The following is a 24,542-nucleotide window of genomic DNA, read 5'->3' on the forward strand; positions in this document are numbered from 1 at the left end:
CCATGCACTGAATTTATTATTAATCAAGAATTACATTAATCAGATTGTAGTCGGTGAACTGCCTTCATTCTTTCAATGATACATTATGGCAATGTTCAAAGGCATATTTTAAAGAGCACCAATGCGCAAAACATGAGTGGGGGGAGGTTGGGTATGTGCTGTGAGTGATTCACTGTATTGTTGCAAGAGCACAGTTTAGTGAAAATACGATGAAAGCCTGCATTTGTTCAGCATGCCAAGCTCCCTTCAGATTTAAAGTGCTATACTACATGAAAGACATGCGGCAAGTCAAATGGTTTGATTAATCAGTATGCCAGGAAGAGCACTGTTTGACTTATCACCGGGTAAGAATGGAAATCTACACTGTGGGGATTCACGGACTGGAGGCTTCTCCTTGGAAAACATCCAGTGTTATAGTCAGCTGGTTTTTAATTGAATGGTGAAGACTACACTGAGTGCCTGAATGTTCTGGCGAGTATCAGCTACTTGGCTCTCCAGGGCTCCTGTGAGAGCAAACACACTAACTAGATTTACCTCTAATTGAACATGAAAAACTGGTGTAATACAGTTCTGTAAATTACAAGCTACAGAAACATTAAGAATGCATAAGAATGCTTCAAGATGGCGCTGCGAATGGCTGCCTTGTTGTGGTGGTGCGCATTGTTTTCTCTTGTTTTGTTTTTAAACTCAGTGTTTTGCTACAGTACCAGGAGCTCTTTCACCAGAGAAGAGCTCATGAACATCAGGGAAACAACTGCGGATTTATTTCCAACTTTCTCATTCCATCTGTGGAAATACAAAGGTGCGCTCACCTTTGTTCACGCAGCGAAACGCCAGAGGAGAGAGAAATGTGCCGATGTGCTCATGCGTCTCCGCAGATGCAGACTACGCACTCCGCTACCAGGAATATTTCTCTGTAACATGTGATCACTGTGACAACAAACTAGATGAACTACAGCTACTGGTGGGGAAGAACAGAGACTTTTCTTCATCTCTCATTTTGTGCTTCACGGAAACTTGACTGTGTGGATCAATACCGTACTCTGTGCTGCAGAGCGGATCATGACAGAACTCGCCCGGAAAAAAACGAAATGGAGGTATTTGTTTTTATACCAACAGTGGCTGGTGTAAAGACATGACAGTGATTCTGCAGCACTGCTCTCCTGTTCTGGAAACTTTTTTCATCAACTTTAAACCCTTCTACTCCCCCCGTGAGTTTGCGTCATTCGTTCTGGTCGGTGTTTACATTCCACCTCAGGCCCATGTGCTGGTGGCACAGCGCATGCTGACCAGCCAGATACTGTGTGTTGAATGGACAAACCTGGACTTTTTTGTTATTGTCCTTGGCGACTTTAACAAAGGGAATCTAAGCCATGAACTCCCTAAAAACGGTCAGCTGATTGACCAGAGAGAAGAACATTTTAGATCACTGTTAAACTACAATCAACAGTGTCTATCAGGCCATCTTACCACGTCATAGTCCATGCCATAGTCCGGTCAGGTGGACCACGTCATAGTCCACCTGATTCCTGCATACAGGCAGAAAATGAAACTCTCTAAACCTGTTGTGAGGACATCTAAGAGGTGGACCAGTGAAGCTATGGAGGATCTCCATGTGTGCTTGGACTGTACTGACTAGGATGTTTTCAGGACTGCTATGAACAGTCTGGATGAGTACAGAGGCTGTGACGTATATCAGTTTCTGTGAGGACAGCTGTATATGATCACGCACCAGGGTTAGTTACAATAACGACAAACCCTGGTTTACAGCTGAACTCCAGCTAAGGTTGGAAAAGAAGGAGGCATTTAGGAATGGGGACAAGGACCGGTTTAAAGAGTCTAAATGCTAAAGGTTTAGCAAGGCGGTGAGAGATGCTAAACGACTGTACTCTGAGAAACTTCAACAGCAGTTCTCAGAAAACAACTCAGCCTCTGTCCGGAAGGGCCTCAGACAGATCCCCAACTACAAACCTATAGCCCCCCACTCCACTAACGACTTGTGCCTGGCCAAAGACCTGAATGAGTTCTACTGGTGATTTGAAAGACAATGGGACAGTCCTGACACCATCCCCTGTGACTCCATTCACCAGCTCCAGACCACTTGCTCCTCCTCAGGCCTGTGCTAATCAGCTGGGCCTCATCAGGACCTCCAGGGCCCTGATGTGATGCCATTTGTGACGGTTAGACCACAGTTACCGGAGCAACCCTCCGACCATCCGAGAGCAGACAGAGAGCAGGAGAGCTTCTGCTGAAAACATGCACTGAGACCAGGGGAGAGATGAGAGCTGCTGCTCGCTAACAGCTACGTGTGTTTACAGCAGAGAGCAGAAGGGAGGACAGAAGTCTCACTCTGCTACTCTGTGCTGCTGCAGATGGTCACAGAGCAGACACTTTCAGTTTATAACTATAGCATCTGAGTTAGATTTGATAACAAGCTTAGTATTTTACAAATTAGAGTTTTTTATTTGATGACTGCGGGCACTGATTCGCAAAAATGAACTAAATGGGTTTTATTTCTATAAAAAAAAGCGAATCGACGGGGGGGATGGTGGGCAAGTAATGTAATTGGTATAAGCCCGAATGTTTTGCTCAGCACCAAACACAGCTCTTCTTGGATTTTATGTCTCAATTGTTGTTTTAGCTCATAATATATTAAGATGAAATATCACCTCATACAGCAGTTCCGTGTAACTGTCAGTAAGACTAACACAAAAGTTAGCTCATGGAAAACTTTTTTTTTTTTTCCCAGTTTTTATAAATTAAATATACTGCTGACATATTTGCAGAGAGTATTTACTGAAACATTTCCAGAGCCTGACTAAAGCTTTTGATTTTTCTTCCCCAGCAAACAGTAGAAATGTATAATATTTCTGTACAGTTCTAATGAGCATCATTACTCCTGCACTGATGCAGTGCCAAATGAGCTCATTGAATTTTTAAAAAGGCATAGTTATTTAAAGCAAGTGATTTGAACATTAAATCTGCATCAAAAATCTGCTTGAGACTCACGCCACAGCAATTAAGCATATTTCCCAAGCCCATTAGCAATTAAATGGATAGTGCTGGGGTGAGGGGGTGCGGATTAAAGCATTTCTATAAACTTGGAGGGGGGGGGGGGCATAATGTATTGGTATTCTCTGTATGAAGTGTTTGGGTCACAAAGAGCTCACATCAGAGGACCGGAAGCTCTGCTGCTTTAGTGTCAGCCTGAACAGATGGCAACTGTACATAGCTTCACTTAGATGTAGCATTTTTGAACAACCTACTAAGATCTTCACCCCTGAATTTGGCTGTGAGTATAGTGAGCCATTCTGAGTTCAGTGGCTCAGTGTTGTTTTCATACGTCCAACCCCTGCCAAGATATTTTCTCCTTGCTTACATATGGCACATTCTCTGTTCAAAACACATCACGTCTTTATTTTTCCTCCCAATTTCTGTTTCTTTTGATTCTCTAGAGGGAGAGAGTAGGGCTTTGCTGAGGAATTTAATTTCTTGAGTCAATGCTAAGAAGTGACTGTGTTCTATTAGAGGAAGCACACTGTTCAGGACTATCGCTGTAGTCCAGTGAGCAAGAAATCTCGCCAACACAAACATGATAAGCTCTGCCTGTCCCGGTTCTTGACAGAATGCTGAAATTGTGTGATTGTTGCAGCAGTGAAAATCCCTCAGGTGAAAAATACAACACAGGGTAGCTTCACTGCAGCTCCCACTTATTTGGCAGATATAGGCCTAGACACGTCATGGCAGCACCACAATACATGACAGCAGCAAAATTAAAAAAACAGAAAAAGATAGAAACCAGGGGCAAAACATTCACTAGGATATGTTAGTTAAGTATTGCATGATAACATTTAAAAAAAAAAAAACAAAACACATTGTAAACCCCATTTTCGATTATTTAGCATAGTCTTTATTGCTTTCCGTTATGTACTCAACATATTATATTCTTCATTTTTTGCAACTAAATTGACTTTTTAACTTCTAACAAGCTATTCTCACGTCAGCTTTTATTTTTCGTGGTTTTTGAACAAATATTGTAACACACAGCAATAATAGGAGCAGAGCTAGCAGGTACAGCCATGTATGTCAGCAGGGTTTCTTGATGATATGTTATCTGTGTGTGAGAAAGCCCCTCTGGGAGGAGAGTTTGAATAATGCTGATGGGTGCCGTATGACAAAAATGCAGGAGACATTTTTATACACGTGATATCACCATATGTTTTATTCCAAAGAAGAAACTGTAGCTGCAAAGTTTACAAATCTACCACTCTGACACAGAAACAGAGGAGTGAGTTGAAGGTGCAAATGGCTAAGGGGTTAATTTTCACTGTGTTGCAGTGTGCTGGAAGATTGAAATATTCTAAAATGAGACATCATTCTAACACCTTCCAAACACCTTTGCACAACACATTAATTTCAGTCTGCTATATCCCGCCTTGTGACGTCAAGGCATTGCAAGGAAAAAACGGTTTCACACTTTTATTACCAGCACGAGGAAAAGAAACACAAATGTAAAGGGAGAAAAGTTCTGCCTACAAGAAGTGTGCAAACTTGGGGGTCAGGTGTTCCTTGGCCTGCTGTTACTGCCAGGTGTTAAATCAACAAGTCAGCTGACTGCCACCAGTCCGCAGGGTGCAGGCTGAACACATGCCACATACCCTGTCAAGGTCTGTGTCTCTAAAAGCATCCCAGAGGAACACGTGCTTGAAGCATGTCAGCCTCCAACATCGATGTCATTCAGTGCTCACAGTTCATGAAGCAGTGTAATTTGCACAAGCAATTGCAGCTCAAAACAAAACAACCGACGCAGAAATGTTGTGTGTACACGGCACGGTGTGATGGCCTGCGACAACTGAAAACCATCAGTCCAGGAGGCTGACATGCAACATGCACACGGTCCATTACCGCATGCACGGATTTCCCTTTTTCCCTTTTCTGCCTTTTCTCTTCTTGGAAAGGGAATTGATCTAACGAGGCTGTTTTTGATTGGCATGTTTGCCGCATCACTAGTCATTACCTATAAAGCCAAGTCGGCACTGAGGCACAGTTGATTCACAGGATGTTTTTATTCAGGCCCCAAAATGCCTGATGTTATTGTTAAAAGATGCAGATTGTTATAGCTCAGAAATATTACAATAAAATGACTCAAGGGGACATCTTTTACATCCATTCATTACATATACTGCAATTGCTGCCTGAAATAAGAAGCAAAATGCTGCAAAGGCTTTACCCGGTGGATCCTGGCAAAAAGAAAAGTCGGTGTGCAGTTACATGAGTTGTTAGGAGCTGTAGGTCATGGGTACAGATTGAACAGCTGTGCTCCAAACACAGGCTGCAGCGACAAGCAGGGAGCACAGTAGTAGCAGGATCAGTGCAGTGCTACAGCTGACCACATCAAAGGCATCCGCTGTGTGAAGTGAGGGAAAGAGGAAGGGAGGATTTCACTTCCACAGCGGTCTGTTGGCAGTTGGTGGAGCAGTTATTGATAAAGTAAGACTGTTGGTAGGTAAAGTTTACTTTGAGGTAGCATTGCAGGATGTAGGGTGGCACACTAATGATGGTTCAGAAAAAGCAGATATAGAAAGTGATATATGTTTGAAGCTGTAACAAATTCATGTGTTTCTAACACACTGCAGGTTTCAAATTTGTTTTTTTTTTTCAGTGTCATTTTCAGCGTATCCCTCAATCCACAGATTCTTCTATCTGAGTAGGTTTCTCAAAGGTGACAGTATTTGTCCAAATCCCCAGAGCTACGCTGAGGTGCCATGACAAATAGTATTTGGAGAGGATGAGCAATATTTCATTCACATGTCAGTCACCAGATGAAAAGGCACAGTCAAAGAAAAGTATTTTGACCTTCTATCCTTTATCCTTGAAAAAAAGTTAAATATGGTTTTTGCAATTCCATTTTTTTATTTATTACAGCACAGGAGGATATTGGCTATGTCATACTGTGAATTTTAGAAATAAAGAATACTCCGAAGCAGATTTTTTTCTTTCATTTGTCAACATTTAGTTCTTTCATCTGTGTATTAATTTCAGTGTTTTGTGTTTTTTTGTAAAGAATGATGCATGCTTTCTTGGATTAAGACCTTTTTAAAAGAAAGGAATAGCCTAAGGACATGTAGTCACTCTCACACTGGGCTGGTTCATGCACATTAGAAGATATTAATCCACTGACTCAGATGCAGCCAAACTCTATTCTGCTTTAAAGCAACTCTGCCTTCTACATCTACTGCCTAAATTTATCAACCCTGGTGAAGCGGGACAAAGGATGCATCAGCATAAAAAGTGTGTCCATATTTGAAGTTAAATTATGAAACACATTATTGAATGTCATAAAATCTGGTCGGTTAACTTCCAAACTGTGAATTTCAGAAGCCATGGGAAGATCACAGAAGCTATGACAGCCATTAATCTGAAATAACTTGAGCAAGCAAAAGTTGAGGTTACGTATCAACAAAGAATTTCTTGCTGGCGGTAGCTTCTGAAAGAACAGAGCAAGTTTCAAACCTTTTATAACATCTGAGGACAAACAACAGTGAAAAATCTCACCATCTTTAGCTGTTTCTACATCTCTCAAATGTATTTCTAAATAGATTCATTAAAAGAACATTGGCTTAATTTAATGTATAGTGTCAAGGTTGTTTTATTTGATCATCTATTTAAGGCAGCTTCCATCAGGTAACAAGTTTAACTTCCTTATTAAGTTATAGCTCACCATTTGACCTTATTGAAATCAAATTTTGTTCACCGTGCTAAGTAACACAAAAAAATTCTATTATATTTGTAGTTCTCTGCCGTTTCCTGTTAAGCAATGACGACCAGGGTTTTCCCTGCCTATCTAAAGGCCTTTGTATTACTTGTTAAAAAATCTGGCATATGATGTTAACTGAATGAAAAAGGCGGAACTCAACTGCGAGGGCAGTGCAGCACCCAGACAGTCAACAGCGTGCACAGGCTAGAGATATCTTGTAGTTCATCTTCAAAAAAGGCAGCGGTTACAAGCATGATTTGATTTAATGACTAAATAATTACCTTTGCGAGACCAACATGAAGAATATTGTGAACTTTCTCCACTGTCACTCAGAGACTCAGGACATTAGCGGAGCAGAGCAGCGAACTCCAGTATTAACAAATGAGACCTGCTGACCAACACACACTGCAGTGTCGTGGAATTGCTGCGAAAAAACACTGGACACAAACACAGAAATAAAAGCACAGACACTGGTTGATCTGAAGATTAATGAAATTATTATTGATCAATAAGGAGGCAGAACTCACACAAAGTGAATCATCCCTCTGTCTTGCTATACAAAGCCAAACTGACCTTTTTATAGTCTTTTTAGAGACAAAGAAATGATCATTGATTGGTCAAATCACACAAACTTATGGATTACAACCAATCGCAAACAGCCATGAGATACATTTACATGTTAACTAGGAGCCACATCGTCTAAAGACACAAATCAAGGAAGAGCCTCGAACCATATGTGGCCTTCGACCCCTCAACATGTTCTGTTTACTGCAAGACACAGAATGGTACCTTATTTGGGCCTAAGCCAGGATGGAAAGTGAGGAGTGTGGGCCTCCTAAGACACATTCCTTCTTTGAGGAACATGCACACATTAACAAAGGAGAGAAGTAATGATCATCCATCTCTCCTCATTAAACTGATAAGACAATCCTTTGGTCTTTCTTTACCTTTACAGCAGCATTTAAACAGCTTAAACCAACTCCGAGGTGAAGAAAATAATTCGGTGCTCAGTCAGTTTCACCTCAAAAACTCTGTGCCCGATAAGTGTCTTGTACAATGACAGTGCAGCAGAGAGACTGCTCTCCACTGCTGGAAACAGGATGTTAATAATAACACAGAGCACTCTGCCTCCCCCTCAGTTTGTTATTCTCATACAGGCAGGAGACTGTGAGATGCTTTCAAATTAGTTAATTCATTAATGCAGTTAACTTTTTAGAATAAAAAGGTTACGGACCATTTATGTTATCTGCCAGTTCTGTTTCATATTGTACTTCAGTGGACTGAGGACATCAGTCAGTGGTTTGGCCCTTTCTATTCATTCAATTGAGAATTGATTCTGAATCGAATTGGCACCCAAGTATCATGATAGTATCAAATTGGGAGATAAACATATTGTCCCAGGCCTATAAAATAGACACCGTCATTTGTCACAACCTTTATTTTTCATCTTTTTGTTCCATCTCAGTATAAAATTAAATCCTTATGGACACTTTCATCCGTAAAATCAGGATATTTTCACTTAAGCACACAAGCTGTTTGCACCACACCACACACGTTCTTCACTCTTTGCCACCTTTGTCTCAAAAAAAATCCAGGGAAAATCCTGATGACTTTGTGGACTTTGACAGGAACACTGGGTATCATTGCTTCTCCTGAGGCAGATCATCTTGTGCTTTTATGTTTTACAACACCAAATAAATCTCACATTATGTTAAAGACAAGTGTGAATGCGTGAAAAGATTAGTTTTGCTTGACTGGTGTGGAAAATAGTTCTCAGAAAGTATTGTAGCTAAGCCTGTGATCATCAGGACTATTTAAAGCAATGCCCTGCCAACTGTAGAGGGTGAATAACCATCGGGGAGTGGTTGAGAGATTTCAGCAGATGTTAGGTGCCATATTATAATCATGTATTTGTACATGAAACTGCAAGGAAGATTGCAGTATATATAATTAATTCACACAAAGTATATTATTTATACATTTCACTGTGTGTAACCACATCTCTCATTCTCTCTATTTCACTTTCCTCCTCTCTAATTCACTCATAGATCCCTCAGGTGAGCTACGCCTCCACAGCTCCAGAGCTGAGTGATAACACCCGCTACGACTTCTTCTCCCGGGTGGTGCCCCCTGACACCTACCAGGCCCAGGCCATGGTAGACATTGTCAAAGCCATGCGCTGGAACTATGTCTCCACTGTAGCCTCAGAGGGAAACTACGGAGAGAGTGGAGTTGATGCATTTATTCAAAAGTCTCGAGAGGACGGTGAGTCTTTCTTCTAACATTTCAGCAAGCATATTAGAGTTTATTTAGATGATGTAAAAGTGGTTCATTTTGTCTTTCCGTGTGAGCGGACACGCAATTCAAAAAGCTGACGGTAAAAAACAGTAACTACAGATTCAATGATTTACTATTTCAAATTCGATTTAGCCTGAGAGTTGTTAGGAGGCAGCTTGTTTGCTGTTCCTTTGCTATATGTATGAACATGTTTATTTGTCTTAGCAATAAAGCTGCAACACAGACAGCTGTCTATGCGTTCTATCTATGTCTGTCACCACTAAAATGATGTTATGTAACTGAATATATAAATATTATGACTTGAACAGGCTAAGGGCTGAAATCAGACTTCACTTGTGAAGGATCGAGTCAAACTTTGACATGCAAATTTGTCCTGTCAATCAGTGGAAAACTGCCTTGACAGTGCTGACTTTTGTTGGGACGATGACACTGTAGAGTCTAAATTTGAGGAAGCTATTGTGTTATCTAATTAGGTGTCATGTGGTACTTCTGTGGTAAAATAAAATTCCAGGTAAAAAGCAATGTGTGCAGTGTGAAATGCTAGTCACGAGCTAGCTAGTTTCTGGTGCTGCTGCAGTATAAAGACACTGGAACTTCCTGGTACAAACAAGACTTCAAATTATTCTTTTCCTCATGACTGTTTGTCAGTTTACCCAAGAGATGTGAATGTTTACAGCATTTTAATCAATCAATCATACTCATCAATCATACTCAACAGTCTCTGTAAAACAGAGACTGTTGAGTATGATCGATGCTGAAATCTAAATTATTTTCCTGAAGTCTGACTTTGCAGTAAGCTCTCAACTCTTATCTTTAGGGGATACGTGAATCTGCTACACAAGTGCATACAGAAGACGCAGCGAGGGAATAGAATTTGATTTTCAAATACTGAGCAGCAGTGAATGTGAGGCTGCAGAGCTAGCCTGCAGCACCATAAGGAGATGGTATTGTACAGCATTGGGAATACAGTTAGTTTGGCGCAGGAAGCTGCCGGCACACACTCCATCTGACCCCTGACCCTTTTTGAAGCAGAATGTAATCACTACTGACATGTCCAGTACTCTCTGTGCCACTGCGTCCCTTTCTCTACAGCCAGCTCTAAGCTGGTGCCCATCATCAGTCGTCCTGGACAGGCACCAGCAGCAGATTACTCCTGCAGAGCCCTCCAGTCTGTCCAGCTCAGCAGCCTATTTGCCTAACAGTCTATATGAAGGGGACTCAAAACCACACAGGACAGTCATAGTATGATCTGAGCTTTTGCAATTAAAAAAAAAAGAAGCGTGCTTTCTTTTTTCCCTACTATCCCTAATGATAGTAGTATTTAATACTAATTAGCACTATTTATTAGCACTGTTAAAAGGCAACTTTGACGGAGCTGACAGCTGAGTACCAAAAGTAAAGTAAAAAGTAATATAACACGTTACTTTTGCTGCTGAGTAATAAGTAAAGTAATGTAATTACTTTTACAATGAGTTATATATAATCAGTAATTAATTACAATTTTCAAGTAACTAAGGCCAACACTGGTGGAAAGTGGTGCTTAAATAAATCTCCTGTTTTTTTAAAGAGATGAAATCCATGGTATGTTTGACTAAAATTATTTATTTTCTTGCATTTTTCTGTTGAAATGTTTCCTTTATGGGAATAAATTGACTTATATAAAGAAGTAGGCATCGGTGAAAAGTGGAAACAGAATATCAAATAACTGAGTAACAGTTGGTGGCTGTGATATACTAGAAAACCACAAGCTACTGTAAACAATTCAGGTTTCCAAATGTCAAAATGAAATACCTTTATGAGACAGGAGAAGTATTCAAAACTGTGGTTAGGCCTTAAAAGGTGTTAAAGTATGCAATGCATTTTAGTGACAAATGTAAACAAAACCTCATTGTTTCTTCTAACAATGTCACAGTCAGCTCACATTTGCTGATGTTTCTGGATCTGCCGTTTTCTTATACTCAAAATGTCTCACTTTGAGGCTGGTGAAGAATCCCCGTAGGCCCCTTCTGTTCACTTCTCTCCAACACACAGCGCAGCCTTTCATTACGTCAAGCTCTAACTGAGTCATGAATGCTTAAAGCCCTGCAAACATATCCAGTGTTCCACCTGTTCCATCTCAAGTTACGGGGATCTTATAATTTCCGAGAGATTTTACGGCATTTAGTGATGTCATGTCACAGCTCGGCGTGCTTCCTGAGGTCACACTTAAACTTGTAAGCATCAAAGTGTAGTTGCAACACACCTGTTGCATCATGTAGCTTAGGGACATGTAATATTAGCAAGGTGGTTTGAGTGGTCTGCTGTTTGGAGAGTAAATCAGTGTTTTTATTGCAAGGTTATTGGATTCATTTAGAAAGCATCCTCAATAGCAGACATTTTCATAAAATACAGATGTACAGCAATTTTTTACTATTAAAAATCCCATCTTGTATTTTAGACTTAATTTGATAAAGTCCTATCAGTTTCTATTGCCATGTTATAAATTATAATCTAACTACTACCATTTAGACTATTAGTGAGCAAATTGGTGCAGAAAATACAAACTCTTGCAAAACCTGTACATGTTCCACCACTAGCACTGTTATGATGTGTTAAAAACCATAATTCTTAACATTATTAGCAGCACTAACAACAGGAGGATAGTGTATACATGTATATTACATAGAGACATCATATGATACCTAACAAATACGCACAAAAAAACAAGGGAGTCCATTAAAAAACAAACTGCTCACATGTTTTAAATTGTGAATGAGTGGAAAGTACTGCACATGTACATCCACATGCATTTTACATCTTTCTTTAATGCTTTATGACACAAACTCTTTATCAAATGTCTGAAATGCAAATCAACTCAAAGTTCACAAGTTGAATTTTACACTTTCAACTTGTAATTTAAAACATTTTCTTATCTTATTTTCTGCTGATGTAGACTAAAGAAATAATTATGCAGTGATGATAAAAGACAGCAATCTGATATTGGTCACATGTTGAAGTACAGTAGAATGACTCCAGGGCATGTTTGACGTTAGCTTCAGTATATGAATTAAACACGTCTCATCCTTTCCTTGTTTGATGAACATTTCCCATGTCACAAAGACTAAAATGACGTCAGGACATGACAAGCGCTACACATAGTTTTCTAGTTTTGAATGTGTCAGTATAGAAGGTCAAACATCTGTCTTTCTGTTGACATTTGATATGGTTTGTAGAAACTCTAGGGACACAACAGAAGAAGACGTTTTGACCAAGCTCTTGTTTTTTTTTGTTTTTTTTAGCTGCTTCTCAAATTTCACTGTCACTTGGTTTAACTACATGACAGTAAAAGGCAGCATGTCAGGCTAAAACTGTCAACCACACAATAAAAATTTCATATTTTACAGACAAACACTGCACTCTTGTCACTGCCTCTCAACAATGAACAAGAATTGAGACAAAATATCTGTCAAATCAGCCCCTCTACAGCTCCTTTAAGTCAGACAACTGGAGTGTTTTTGGTCTTTTTTTTGCCAAACATGTACATGTATGTACTTGTCTGTTTTCCCCATGCTTAAGTATTGTTTGATTCCCATGTCCTTTCCTCCAATTCAGGCTTTGATTAATTATACACGAGAGACACCGTCGACGAGCAGGCAGCTCTGTCAAAATCAAAGCCACAGGTATTTGGCTGCTTAATGGGATCTGCAGTTGTCTGCTCACATAATAAAACAGCCAGATCAGAAATGGCCAAATGTTCTATCTCATTAACCAGCCAAAGGCCATACTGAGCAGCAGTCTCACCCACCTCATGTCACAGTGGCCCTATTTTCACTGTGGTGCTTTGTGTGGAGGAAAGCTGATTTTAGCTTTGCATGGCAGATTTGGGCCTATTGAAGTAGGCTGAAAATACAATAGATTCTCTGGCTTTATTGAACAAAATCACACATTTTTTTGCTTGAGTATATTTATTGTTTTTTATATATATACATAGAAAGAAAACATACAAAGTAAAAGACAGGGAAGACATAACAAAAACAGAGCATAAAAGAGCAAGCAAGAAAAAAAAAGAAAAATTAGGTCAGCATGTTATACATATACTTCATTTCTTAATCAGTTCATCTGAAAGTACAAAGTTGGTGGGGTAACTTAGTGCATAAAGTGTCCCCATATTATTTGGAATGTTTGCAAGTGACCTTTTGCTACATATGTCAGCTTTTCCATGGAGAGGCGGCATGAAAGGCTTTTTAGCCATTGAGTAACAGTTGGTGCTTCAGTTTTTTTCCATTGAAGTGCAATGCATTATTTTGCCTGTAGAGAACAGAGGCTGGTCATTTTTGCCTTAGATTTTGACAATTTCATATCATCAGGAAATCTCACTGTGTAAATATTATGTGAAAGCATCAATAGTCATCCCTACAATAATGTCGCAATATCGATAGAGGTATTTGGTCAAAGTTATTGTGATATTTGATTTTGTCCATATCGCCCAGCCCTAATGCCAGCTATCCCCTCCACCAGTTCATTATGATAGTTTAAACACTCAGTCTTTAGAGATTTGATGGCTTTTAGTATCACTTCCTGGGTTTTCTCAAAAACTGTGCAACATGTCTTGGTAGCTGTGTTGCTCAGGAGAAACGGTTTAAGATTTCATGCCAGCTGCGTTACCACTATCCAGATACTGTTGCTAGGTTGCGCTGATCTTGTAACCAGTGGTGTGTCTAATTTCCCTCTTCTCAAAATCACACATTTATTTCTTTTGTGTTCAGCACTGCTGTAAAAACACTATGTGACAACAACTATGGTGCTTTCAGAGAGCGAGCTGTTGCCAAGCAGCTACCTCTGATCCTTCCAGCCTGGAGGTTACGCCACAAACTGCTGTTATTCACTTCGTATAATCTCATTATGCTGCTACATAGAGGGAAAATTAACAATATCACACGATTAATAAAGTAAGTTTTGCTTACTAGGTTGGTATCATAAACGTTGTTTATTGTCCAAAACTGGATTATCTGACTTTGATGCTGATGTTGCTCCACTACCGTTCCTCTTCATAAGGAAACTCAGGCGCATGTAAAATCAGCTCCTGTATTGTGTTTTTGTAGTAACATTGGCTAAGAAAATAATTTATATACCTCAGTGTTTGTCTTTGATTTGTGTAGTTATCTACAAAGTTGTCATTTGATTGGTGAAACATCTGTGTTGACAGACACTGAAAGTAGTTTGTAATGTCACTTCACTTGCACGATAGCTGCAGTATCATTAGTTTCATCAGTTTATTTTTCTTTATGGCGACTTCCACAAAAAGCAAAGAGAAATCAGATTTTAGTTAAACTTAAATGACTATCTTTGAGATGAGTGCTATATTTGTTCTTGAGAAAGACCTTTTAGCCATGATGCTAGGACTAAAAAGAAAGAAATAGCTGTGTTGACCCTCAGACGTCCATCAACACACTGCAGCTAGTGTTTCTGTGATGAGATTCAGTTATATTTCCAGCATAGTCCACAGCTCATAAATGGATATAATAACATTTTTAATTTGGCCTTTTCTTCTCAGCGCTTCATAATTTAATGTTTTTGTTTAAGAGTAGCTGGAGGGCAAATGTTAAAAAAAATTCTCCCATAATGTGACGAAAAAGACAGAAAAATCAAACTACCAAAAGTATTCCGGCCATTCAAATATCCATTTAATTATACTATATGTCCCTTTGCTTCCTGGCAAAAGGAAATTGAACAAAATAAAGGCATGATGTTTGACATTAAACAGAGAGCAGACTCATAGCCTGGTTGTTTTTAATGTTCAATTTTAGAGAAAGAAACTTTTTCACCAAGTATGTTAGTATGTGTGCATGAGGAAGTGATTTTTTGGGGGAGCAGAAGTGTAGGTGTTAAGGTGTTGTGTTAGATGTTAGATGACACAAACTCCTGCTGGCAGGAGAATCTGATGTACTTGATCAAAGCTCACTGTGCTTTCAAGTGAAAGCAATATTAAACTGGAAACTCACACAGCATTTGATCAGACTATCACAAATGACAACAGGGCAGACAGATAGAGGACCCAAATGCAGACTCGGCAGACAGGTTGAATGAGGAAGTTTTAATGCTCAAAATACAAACGACAGGTTTATAGTTAGTCAGCGGGGAATGAGTCTGAGATCAGGTAAACAAAGTCCAAAGGGGGAAAAGGCAGGCAGGCAGGCAGGCAGGCAGGTCAAAAACAGGCTCAGGGACTAAACCACAGGGTCAGGCAGGAACAGGAAACAAAAGGAACAGGAACAGACGGGAACAGGATCAGGAACAGGCAAAATCAGGATGAGGGTCAGGTTGGCAAGAATGAAAAAAAAACTGACAAACTGGCGGAGAATGGGTAATTGAGACTGGTATAAGTACTGAGGAGCTGATGAGGAAACGGGCAGCAGGTGCGGAAAAATTACTGCATAGGAACAGGTGAGCAGGTGGGTGTAGTAAACAGGAAGGAACGTCTGGGGGCATCTGGTGGACAGGTGGAGAAATGGCAAAGACCAGAGCAAAAAATGATGAAGGACTGAAGGCAGGGACAGAGACAGAAAGGGAAACACACACACACACAGGGCCTTAGCAGGAATCGTGACGGACTTGCTGGACATGAGTATCGGTACTGTGGAGTGGAAACAGTTTGACACCGGGGCAGTCGATATCTCAGAGGAGGGTTGCAAATAACCTTTACTGTTTGACAATAGGTCTTCACAGCCTACTACTGTACTGTAAGTAGAGGAATGTTGAATCGTTGAGTCACTCTCACTTGTTCAGTCGCTTCATTCCTGACAACTGGTTACATAACGATGTGTGAGTCTCTTAAATACCACTGTAACTGCTTTTCCACAAATCTGTGCTTCAGCAGTGACAGATCAGAGGATAACAATGCACTTATATGAATCAACATATGTTGTTCTGAAATTAAATCATGATTCCATTTTATTTGCAAGCTTTTCACTGGATTTCTTTTTTGAATGTTGCCAATAACTTTCTTGAATCCCACTGACCTCAACATTTATCTTGAATAAGAAAGATTTTTTTTTAATAAAACAGCATGACTCCTGTCGATATTTTGTCTGCAGGAAGTGAAGTGTTTGAAATTTAAGCTCATGTAAGATGTGCATTCTGCAAAGATGAGAAAATAACTTAATTTGTACTGTGTGTGTTGCCATATTCAGCTGCCAACTAAAAACAAAACAAAAAGCTGACAAGCTACTGCTCTTTTTCTCTTGTTTTATAGGAAGATTTATCTCATTATTTGTGTTTTCTGTGAAGGTGATAGTGGTATCATTTTATGGTATTATAGTATCATACCTGATGGTATCACAGTGAGTACTTACATCATAGGTGATGTCAACCATAAAATGATATATTGTAAAATAAGGTGTTGGCTTTAACCGCAATTCAATGGATTGAGTAGGTATAAGAACTAAGAGTGTATAGTGTTATGGTTCTGTCATATTCTGGCTCCGTGTCCCTCCACCAGTCCACCAGATGCCCTCAGACTTTTTCCATGATTGTTGAACTGGACTGAGTGGAGGGACAAATAAGATATGTTGCAGATTATATTAAAGGACCACCTGAGATCCTGCACTGATCCTTTGTCCAGACTTTTTACTGCCTAGTTCATAATACATGTGCTCGACTGGAAGAGCATACGCAACTCAAGTGAAATCTGAAATACTTTTGCCTTCACCTGGTTCAGAATGAGTTTGTTTGTTTTATAACCAGTGAATGTGTTTTGGGCTGGTTTCTCTGAACTTCCAGGTTTAACGCTTTTCATGCAATTCACACTCTAAGTGGTGAATCACAGGGTGTTTTTTGTTTGCATTTGGCCTGCTGACATTTAAGGCTTTCTTCAGCCTACTTGTGTTTTTGGTTGTCTGTTTGCATTGTTTCCCTCCTGTGTTTCTGCGCTCCTCCCCAGTTTGCGCTTCTCTCACACGCTCCCTACACACCTGCCCTGCATTAGTTTCGTTAGCCCTGCCCTGCTCCCTGTGTCTCCCCCAGCCAATCACCTCCCAGCCTGCCTTTGTGCCCTGCCACCTGTTCCACGTTGTTTCATTAGTTCAGTTTGCATTCAAGTCCTGGTTTTCAGTTTTTTCAGTCTTTGTTGGATCTTTGGTTTTGTTTAGTTAGTTCAGTTTGTTCTGCTCTGCGTTCAGTTCTGCTTTTGACCTGCCAGCTTTGATTTTGCCTGCACAAGCCTTTAATAAAGGAGTTTTTTTCTTCAGCCTCCCGTCTCCTGCTTTTGGGTCAGTCTCCTGCTACTCCCTCAGCTCTGTGAGCCTCTAATGCTTATTGTAAACCCAACTATTACATACATAAGCCAAAATATTGGACAAACAATGAGGGGATCACCAAAATTCACTAAACTACATGCAGTCCATCAAAAAGCTGTCAGCATAGTATATTTTACTCAGAAAAACGAATGTCAACTTGCCGGTGTCGCTACATGAAGAGTCAGTGGATCACCAAAGCCAGTAGGCTTCATCCTCTGAAAACCATGAATATCTGTAGAAAATTTCATGGCAATGCAACCAATAGTTGTTGATAATTCAGTCTGGTCGAAGTGGTGGACCAACCAATCGACTGAGCCACAAGTCATACTGTCATAGTGGACCAGTGTCAAAATTGGCTAGTTGCCATGGTGATTTGAAAATGTATGTGCACAATTTCAAAATTGTGTGAACACATTTCTGAATTTCATTGCAATATAAAGCATCTAATTGGTTATTTTCTGAACAAAGTATTAAATATGATTCACAGCGTATACACCGGAAGTCATGCAGTTAATGTTTTTGTCATACCGAGGAAGAAAGCTTTTGCTTATTCACCAGTTTCACTGGAAGAGGAAAAAGTGGATCCAGTAAAAGAATTCTCCACAGTCGACATGCAGAAGAGAGAAGCATAAATGTTTAATGTTAGACCATACAAACTTCACAAAACCTGTTTGCATGGGTCTCCCAAGTGTGTCAGTTCCACAATTTAGGCTGAATAGTGTCACCATCAGCACACAGTGGCAGTTTTTCAAATGGTAATATGTCAGACATCATTTCATCTGCAGCTGCTGGATTGTTACTGAAACGTTCAACCGTCTTCAACATGCGGAACTGTTTTCAAAAAAACTGTATTTTCATTTGGGTGTTTCCCATTGTATCAATCAAATCCTCCCTTGGGATTAAAGCTCGAGTGTCATTATGGAAGATGATTATAAGAGACGAGGGATAAAACTGTTTTTCTGTATGATGCCTTGCTGTTGTCACCCTTGAAATGCAAGACTGTCCTTGATGCATACGTCTTTGCTCCCTCAGTAGATTTCTTTCTGTTTGCGCTTCTCTCTGAAAAGCTGCTGTGCCTCCAGTGTCCTTATTAGAGTGTACGGTCCTCTGCAGTAATGGAGGCTGACACTCCATGTCATTTTATTCTCACCTGGTGAAATGTAGAGTGATTTTCTTCCAGTGGATATTGTACACCTTCCCATTATTTCCCTTTATGTAATCAAATTTAGTGGATTTTACGGTGTCAGGGGGTGACACTCGTTGAAATGAAAGTATTAGAAGAATTTCTCTCAGGTAGGCCTATAGAATGAAATTTCAAAATGTATGTATGCCAATCTTCAAATTTGTTTCTTGGTGTGTTTTTCATGATATTGTGATCTAAGATTAGGTGGGTAGATAATTTCAAATTGTAATTAATCAGATTTTGTTTCTTGAATGACAGTTGAAGTAGAGGAGGAGGGCAAAGATAGCACACAGCATCACAGGAATGACAGGGAGATTATGCAAATGTTAGAAATGAGGGATGCGCACTGCGCCCTTTGTCATGAGGGAAATGTCAAGAGGAATGATTTGAATACTCATTAACCTGAAACGCCTAGTGAAAAATATGCTCTGAAGAAGGATTTTCAGCAACATTTTTAAATGTTTTGTATGGACAATACAAACAGGATACTACTTACTATGTAAATGCACCTTATGAGAAAAAAATATTGTAGCTATTACGACAATCAAGAACTGATTTCATGTTTAAGGTCTTATTCTGCCATGATAAAAGTATTTACCACTGCCCAGCTATTCAATAAATTAGGTATTAGCATTATGTAAACATATGTGGGTTAGGAAGGAAGGAAGGAAAGAAGGAAGGAAGGAACAGGTTAATCTCCCCTTAGCTCAACATGTCAAACACAGGAAATCCCTGTCAGCTGCTCCTCCTGCTTCAGGCTTCATTGAGAACAGATGACTGCTGGGCTTTTGAGGGTTAAAAACGAGATTAGGTGAATTTACTTTCACCGTGCATCCACCAGTATCCTTGGAATTTCATGGTTACATTACTGGTACTACTGTATGGCCATCCAGTGGGGGAAAAAACATCAGGTAGAGGGATGCGCAATGTGGGAAAATTGCTGTACATAAGTAGGCCACAGAGCAGCTTATATGAGCTGCTACATATCATTAAAGTGGCAAAAAAAGTAATAATTCAGACACTATACGTACACTTGGTATATGGTATACACTTACTTCAACAAATATAGAAGAGAATTTACAAAATCCAACCACTAACATTTTGATTGAATATCCTCTATCTTTCCTGTATAACTTTAATTACCTTCAATTACATTCTTAAGCTGCTCTGCCCATTAGAACTTTTCTATTTTCCACTGTTCATTACCTTGTTTGATTAGCGGTTTGCAGCATTTCGCAAATGGTTTCAAGTCTTTAAAACTGTCACAGCTACACGTCCGAGAGTTGCTTTATGGTATTTTCAACCACCTGGAACTTGGTTCCTCAGACAGTTTGAAAACCAATGAAGGGTTTTAGCTGCAGGTGTGCAGAGAGAGAGCGAGCGATTGTCAAGACTCTCACAGAGCCTCTATTTGCATAATGTCAGAGACTTGCCAACAGTGCATGACAGAGTATCCAAAACTTTCCACTCAGAACACAAAACTCAAATCTGTGGATTTAGTTAATCTAGCTTCACGTTTCTCAGTTATCATATCTAATCCTTTGTTTGTATTAAATATCAAGCTGACATTTTCACAACAAACTAAAGTCTAGTCTAGCTAGTCTGTCAGTCATGTCTCTGTAGTTAAACAATTAATATAATCATGTTTTAAATTTGCCATTTGTTCCTGGAAACACTTAACCTTGTCCACTGTGAGGCCAGGATAGTAACAATTCAACAAAAGGGAGAATTAATTTGAGGATTATTCATTCATGTATCTTAGAGCCTGTGCAAGAGGCTGTCCTGGGGTTTGCCAGAAGCAATACTAAAGGTGAAGACACTTTATCATAAAATGGATGAACCTTCAGGTAGCTGGATCTTGCTGCAACTTAGGGGGCATTTGTGAAACTCAGTGCAGCCTGATGGCGCAGCACATTTTGGAGAGAAGCAGGGATGAGCAGTATTTCTGTCACACTTGAAACAAGTACGTGAAATACCAGTACAGAAACAACATTTTGATATCACTTTGCATTGGTGTACTTTTGGTGTTCTCGGTTAGAACGCTTTTGCACAAACCACTAGAAATCTAGTTTTCCACTGTTTAATATAATCCGTAGCATAAATTAAAGTGAAGTCTCTACATATTGGCTCTTAAGTCATCCAAAGACATCATCATACTTATAATATATCAGAGTTTTAGAGTAAAATCATTAAGATTAGTGTCACACTTCTTTGTGTTTTTAGAAAAAGAAAACTTAATTGCAAATATAAAACCCTGTTACTTGCACAAATTTAAAGTCTAATCTTTTAGTACCACTGTATACAATTAATTAATAGGACTTTCTGTGGCTCTTAACAAAAACATGATGAATGATGAATAAAGTCATATGCAGTAGTAGTAGTAATGATCATAACTGACTAGTAAGCATATTCACAAAGCATATTCACAAAACCAAAAAGGACCCCTGACCATTCATATTGCTGCAGCTCTTTGTCTGTGATCACACAGAGCTTGCTTCTGGCAGTATCAGCAGGTTACAATGAAGAATGCTTGCGATGCCAAAAAGCTATTTATCACATCTGAAGCACTGATAAAGAAACTATTGTGATCTGCCAGGAGATGGGGAAAAAAAGATTTAAATTCAGAATGTCAACCATTATTTTACTCATCTGATGTCAGAAATGTACGGTAACATAAGATAGAACCTGACAGTTTAACATAAAATGTAGTTGCAGGGAAGTTTTCAACAGCTCTTTGACAATGTGAGAATGTGCACCTCAAGGTCTGCTGCAGCTAGCTCTTCATCCGTGCCCACGCTTGATTAGACAGCACCATTAATGTTTGCTTTCCCTCATGAGAGGAGGCAGTACACACTTTAAACTCTTCAGTTAAGGTTTAACAACATTTTCATCATAAGAACCTTGCTATGTTGATTCTCCTTGGTAAGAGGGAAGTCCCATGGTTGTCAGGTGAGTCATTTTACCACAGTGCAGGAAAGCTCATTTCACAGTGCTTACGGGCCTGTCTTTGATTTATATATCATTTGCACTGAGAAGGAAAATGTCATTCAGTCATTTTGAAATCTAATTTATAGTTGCCCCAGACCCTGTTGTCATGTATTTATTTTAAAATTCAGGTTCTGGGACCTGAATAAGACCACATGCATTCCAGCAAAACAGCTCAATGGTTGACAATGACATGGAGTGAGTATTCTTTCCTGAAGACTACAAAATGCATCAAAATGCCTGTATATGAAGTGTATTGCCTCGGGTCAAATTGCAACATTGGTATAAAAACTTGAGAACTTAACAGCTGCTGAAAAATAGGACAGTGTTGGATTTCTCAAGCTTCTGCCGACGCAGACGAATCATTTTTGCTTACACCACTAAGTTGAAATAATCGTTTTTTTGATGTAACGTCATGGTAGTCAATAAAGTGTGCTCATCCCTGCTTTAGGCAGCAGCAATGTTTCAACGTTTATATGTGAAGACATAGTTGTACTGAGAACAACAATTCATATAAAGATGTGTATTTTACTCATGGTTTGACAGATTCTTTATATTAAAGTGCCAAACAGATAACATCTGGTGCTGAAATTGAGTGTTTTTATACTGAATTGTTACTTCTTTTAAAGGTGCAGTGTGTAGAATTTAGTGGCATTTAGCGGAACATACTTGGCAGAAATTGAATATAACATTCATAAGTATGTTTTAATTAGTATATAATCACCTGAAAATAAGAATCATTGTGTTTGTTACCTTAGAATGAGCCCTTTATATCTACACAGGGAGCGGGTCCCCTTCCACAGAGCCTGCCATGTTTCTACAGTAGCCCAGAATGGACAAACCAAACACTGGCAACATCACGGCAAGATGCCACTAAATCCTACACACTGGTCCTTTAAATCTTAAAACAGTGCCTAATTAATACAGATACATACATGTCACTAAAAACACAATTTTAGAACATGGTACTTCATTTATTATTCACTGTAAAAACACGATAACACTAATAAATAACAATATTCAGTAGTATCCATTCAGACTGTTGCAAGGGAATCCATTTTGGTTAAGGAGTTCTGTCAAAATAATGCCAATCATTTATGCACAACAATGAACGCAATCAAGGTTCATCATATTAGTCATTCTGGAGGTTGAAAATATCTACTTTTTAAGAGTCAACATTCCCTTGACCATAATCTCAAACCTCCCTCACAATGAATATGTGCTTTATGTAAAAATACATTGCAGTGGAGGCATTGCATGTTCATGCATGCACATGTGTGGGAACACTGTAGGATGAATAATATGTGCTAAATAACATGCTCTGTCACTGCTGCCCTCCTGCCCTCCATGAGCTTCCCAGGCACAGTGGGGATAAATAGTGAGTGGGTCCATTTCCCTCCGGGGCTTACAGCGTGCTGCTATCAGAGCAGAGTTGCTGACAGATGTAATACACGGACTGGTTACCATTTGGCTTTAGAAAATAGCCATGCCAACAAATACTTTCAGTTGATCCATCAACTTTGAGGCCAGAGTGTAACTACACTTTCACCCTGTTGTAGTCTCATATATACTTTCACAGATTGTTAGAGGAGTCATCAATACAAGCTTGAGTGGATTATTTTTTAGTTTCAGAGACCAAAGATTAGACCCAAGCAGTTCATAACACTCAATTTAAAACTAGTCCAGAGAGTACAGCACCTGTTGTAGCACTGCAATTGCTTTATTGCCCCCTTTCTTTATGTCAACTCCAATAAAGGTAAATCGTCAGTCAGTTGCCTCAGCTCTTGCATGCAGCTAGTATGCCATTAAATCACCAATCTGCAGTCAAAAATGTTCTAATTCTGCACATGCTGTAGTGGCATTAGCTTGTATTGCTGAATGAGCTAACAAACAAATGTTCACATAGCAAGTAATGAACTCCCTAATATTGTTAGGTTGGCTAGAAAATGGTGAGCTGTTGCAGTTTGAACATCTAAATCAACATCTAACAACAAGATCGCTCTTTTAAATGCTTAATGGTTTGGTAACATCACATCAGATAGGGTCACTTCTTTAGTATCACTAACACAAATCATTATTTTTTAAATTAGTTTGTTAACATCCCAGGTTGTCTTTAGACCGACTTTAGCCCTGTGTTAAAAAATTCACCCTCCTCGCAGCTCATTTTCACATGTAAGCGCACATTCCTGTTAAGAATACTTTGTAACATGAACACCATTTTTCTACTGCTTACCTTATGATTGTAGCAACGCAACATAAAATGATTGCCGCCATGATAACTTTCTAGAACAGTAAAATCCTTCTTAATAATATTATAGATCTCAGTGCGATGTTTTGGTGTCTGATAATCCTTCAAACTCATGGATGATTTTTTCTTGTATCAACGGTGCCTGAAGGAACACAACCCAATCAACACAGCCCCTTTTATTTGTTTAATGCAGGGTTTTATGGTTGTTTTAGGTCTATAAACCCGCTCAGTTCCCCTCCCAGCTCAGTTTAACATGTAAAACAGCCTGTCTTCAACGTTGTTTAAGAACACTATTTCTTTTGAACAGGAAAACTTTTTCCTAAAATTATTTTTCCCAATTTCATCTGGACTAAAAGCAGATATAGTTTGTAAAAGAAATCGACAGCTGAAATGAGTCATTGATCAGTTATTCATAACATTTTAGAATAATACCCCAAAATTAAGGGGCATTTGAAAGATGATAATGCAATAAGCATACGAATGAAAGAGTTTGTGTAACATGAATAAAACAGTCTGAAACCTAGTAAGCAGTTAGAGGTAGGGATGCACCGATTGCATTTTTCTTGGCCAATTCTGATTGCAGATCTTTTTAAAAGCCTGACCTGCCGATATCCCCACTGATAGATTATCTTTAGTTTGATGTAATTAACAGCCTACAAAAAAAAAATTTAATTTAAAAATATGTACCTGTTCTTTAATAAACAACTTAATGGTCTGCATATAAAACACTAAACAGGTTAAACAACCTTGTGACATTTTCCTACTTTTTAAAATGAAAACGAAGTGCAGAAGTTTACA

At 39.2% G+C, this 24,542-nt stretch overlaps 2 protein-coding genes across 8 annotated transcripts in view; one reads left to right on the forward strand and one right to left on the reverse strand.

Annotated features, from left to right (window-relative positions):
- Nucleotides 1-24,542, reverse strand: part of LOC121895400 (protein kinase C and casein kinase substrate in neurons protein 1-like) — a 360,445-nt gene that overhangs the window by 223,424 nt on the left and 112,479 nt on the right. The window lies entirely within an intron of this gene.
- LOC121895397 (metabotropic glutamate receptor 4-like) overlaps nt 1-24,542 on the forward strand; it is a 146,244-nt gene that overhangs the window by 75,495 nt on the left and 46,207 nt on the right. For both annotated transcript variants that reach the window (XM_042408497.1, XM_042408498.1), the window contains exon 2: nt 8,806-9,022. In XM_042408497.1, the coding sequence (XP_042264431.1) occupies nt 8,806-9,022 (217 nt within the window). The remainder of the gene's footprint in view (nt 1-8,805; nt 9,023-24,542) is intronic.

This window comes from Thunnus maccoyii, chromosome 4, assembly GCF_910596095.1.
Source record: "Thunnus maccoyii chromosome 4, fThuMac1.1, whole genome shotgun sequence".
Lineage (NCBI taxonomy): Eukaryota > Metazoa > Chordata > Actinopteri > Scombriformes > Scombridae > Thunnus > Thunnus maccoyii.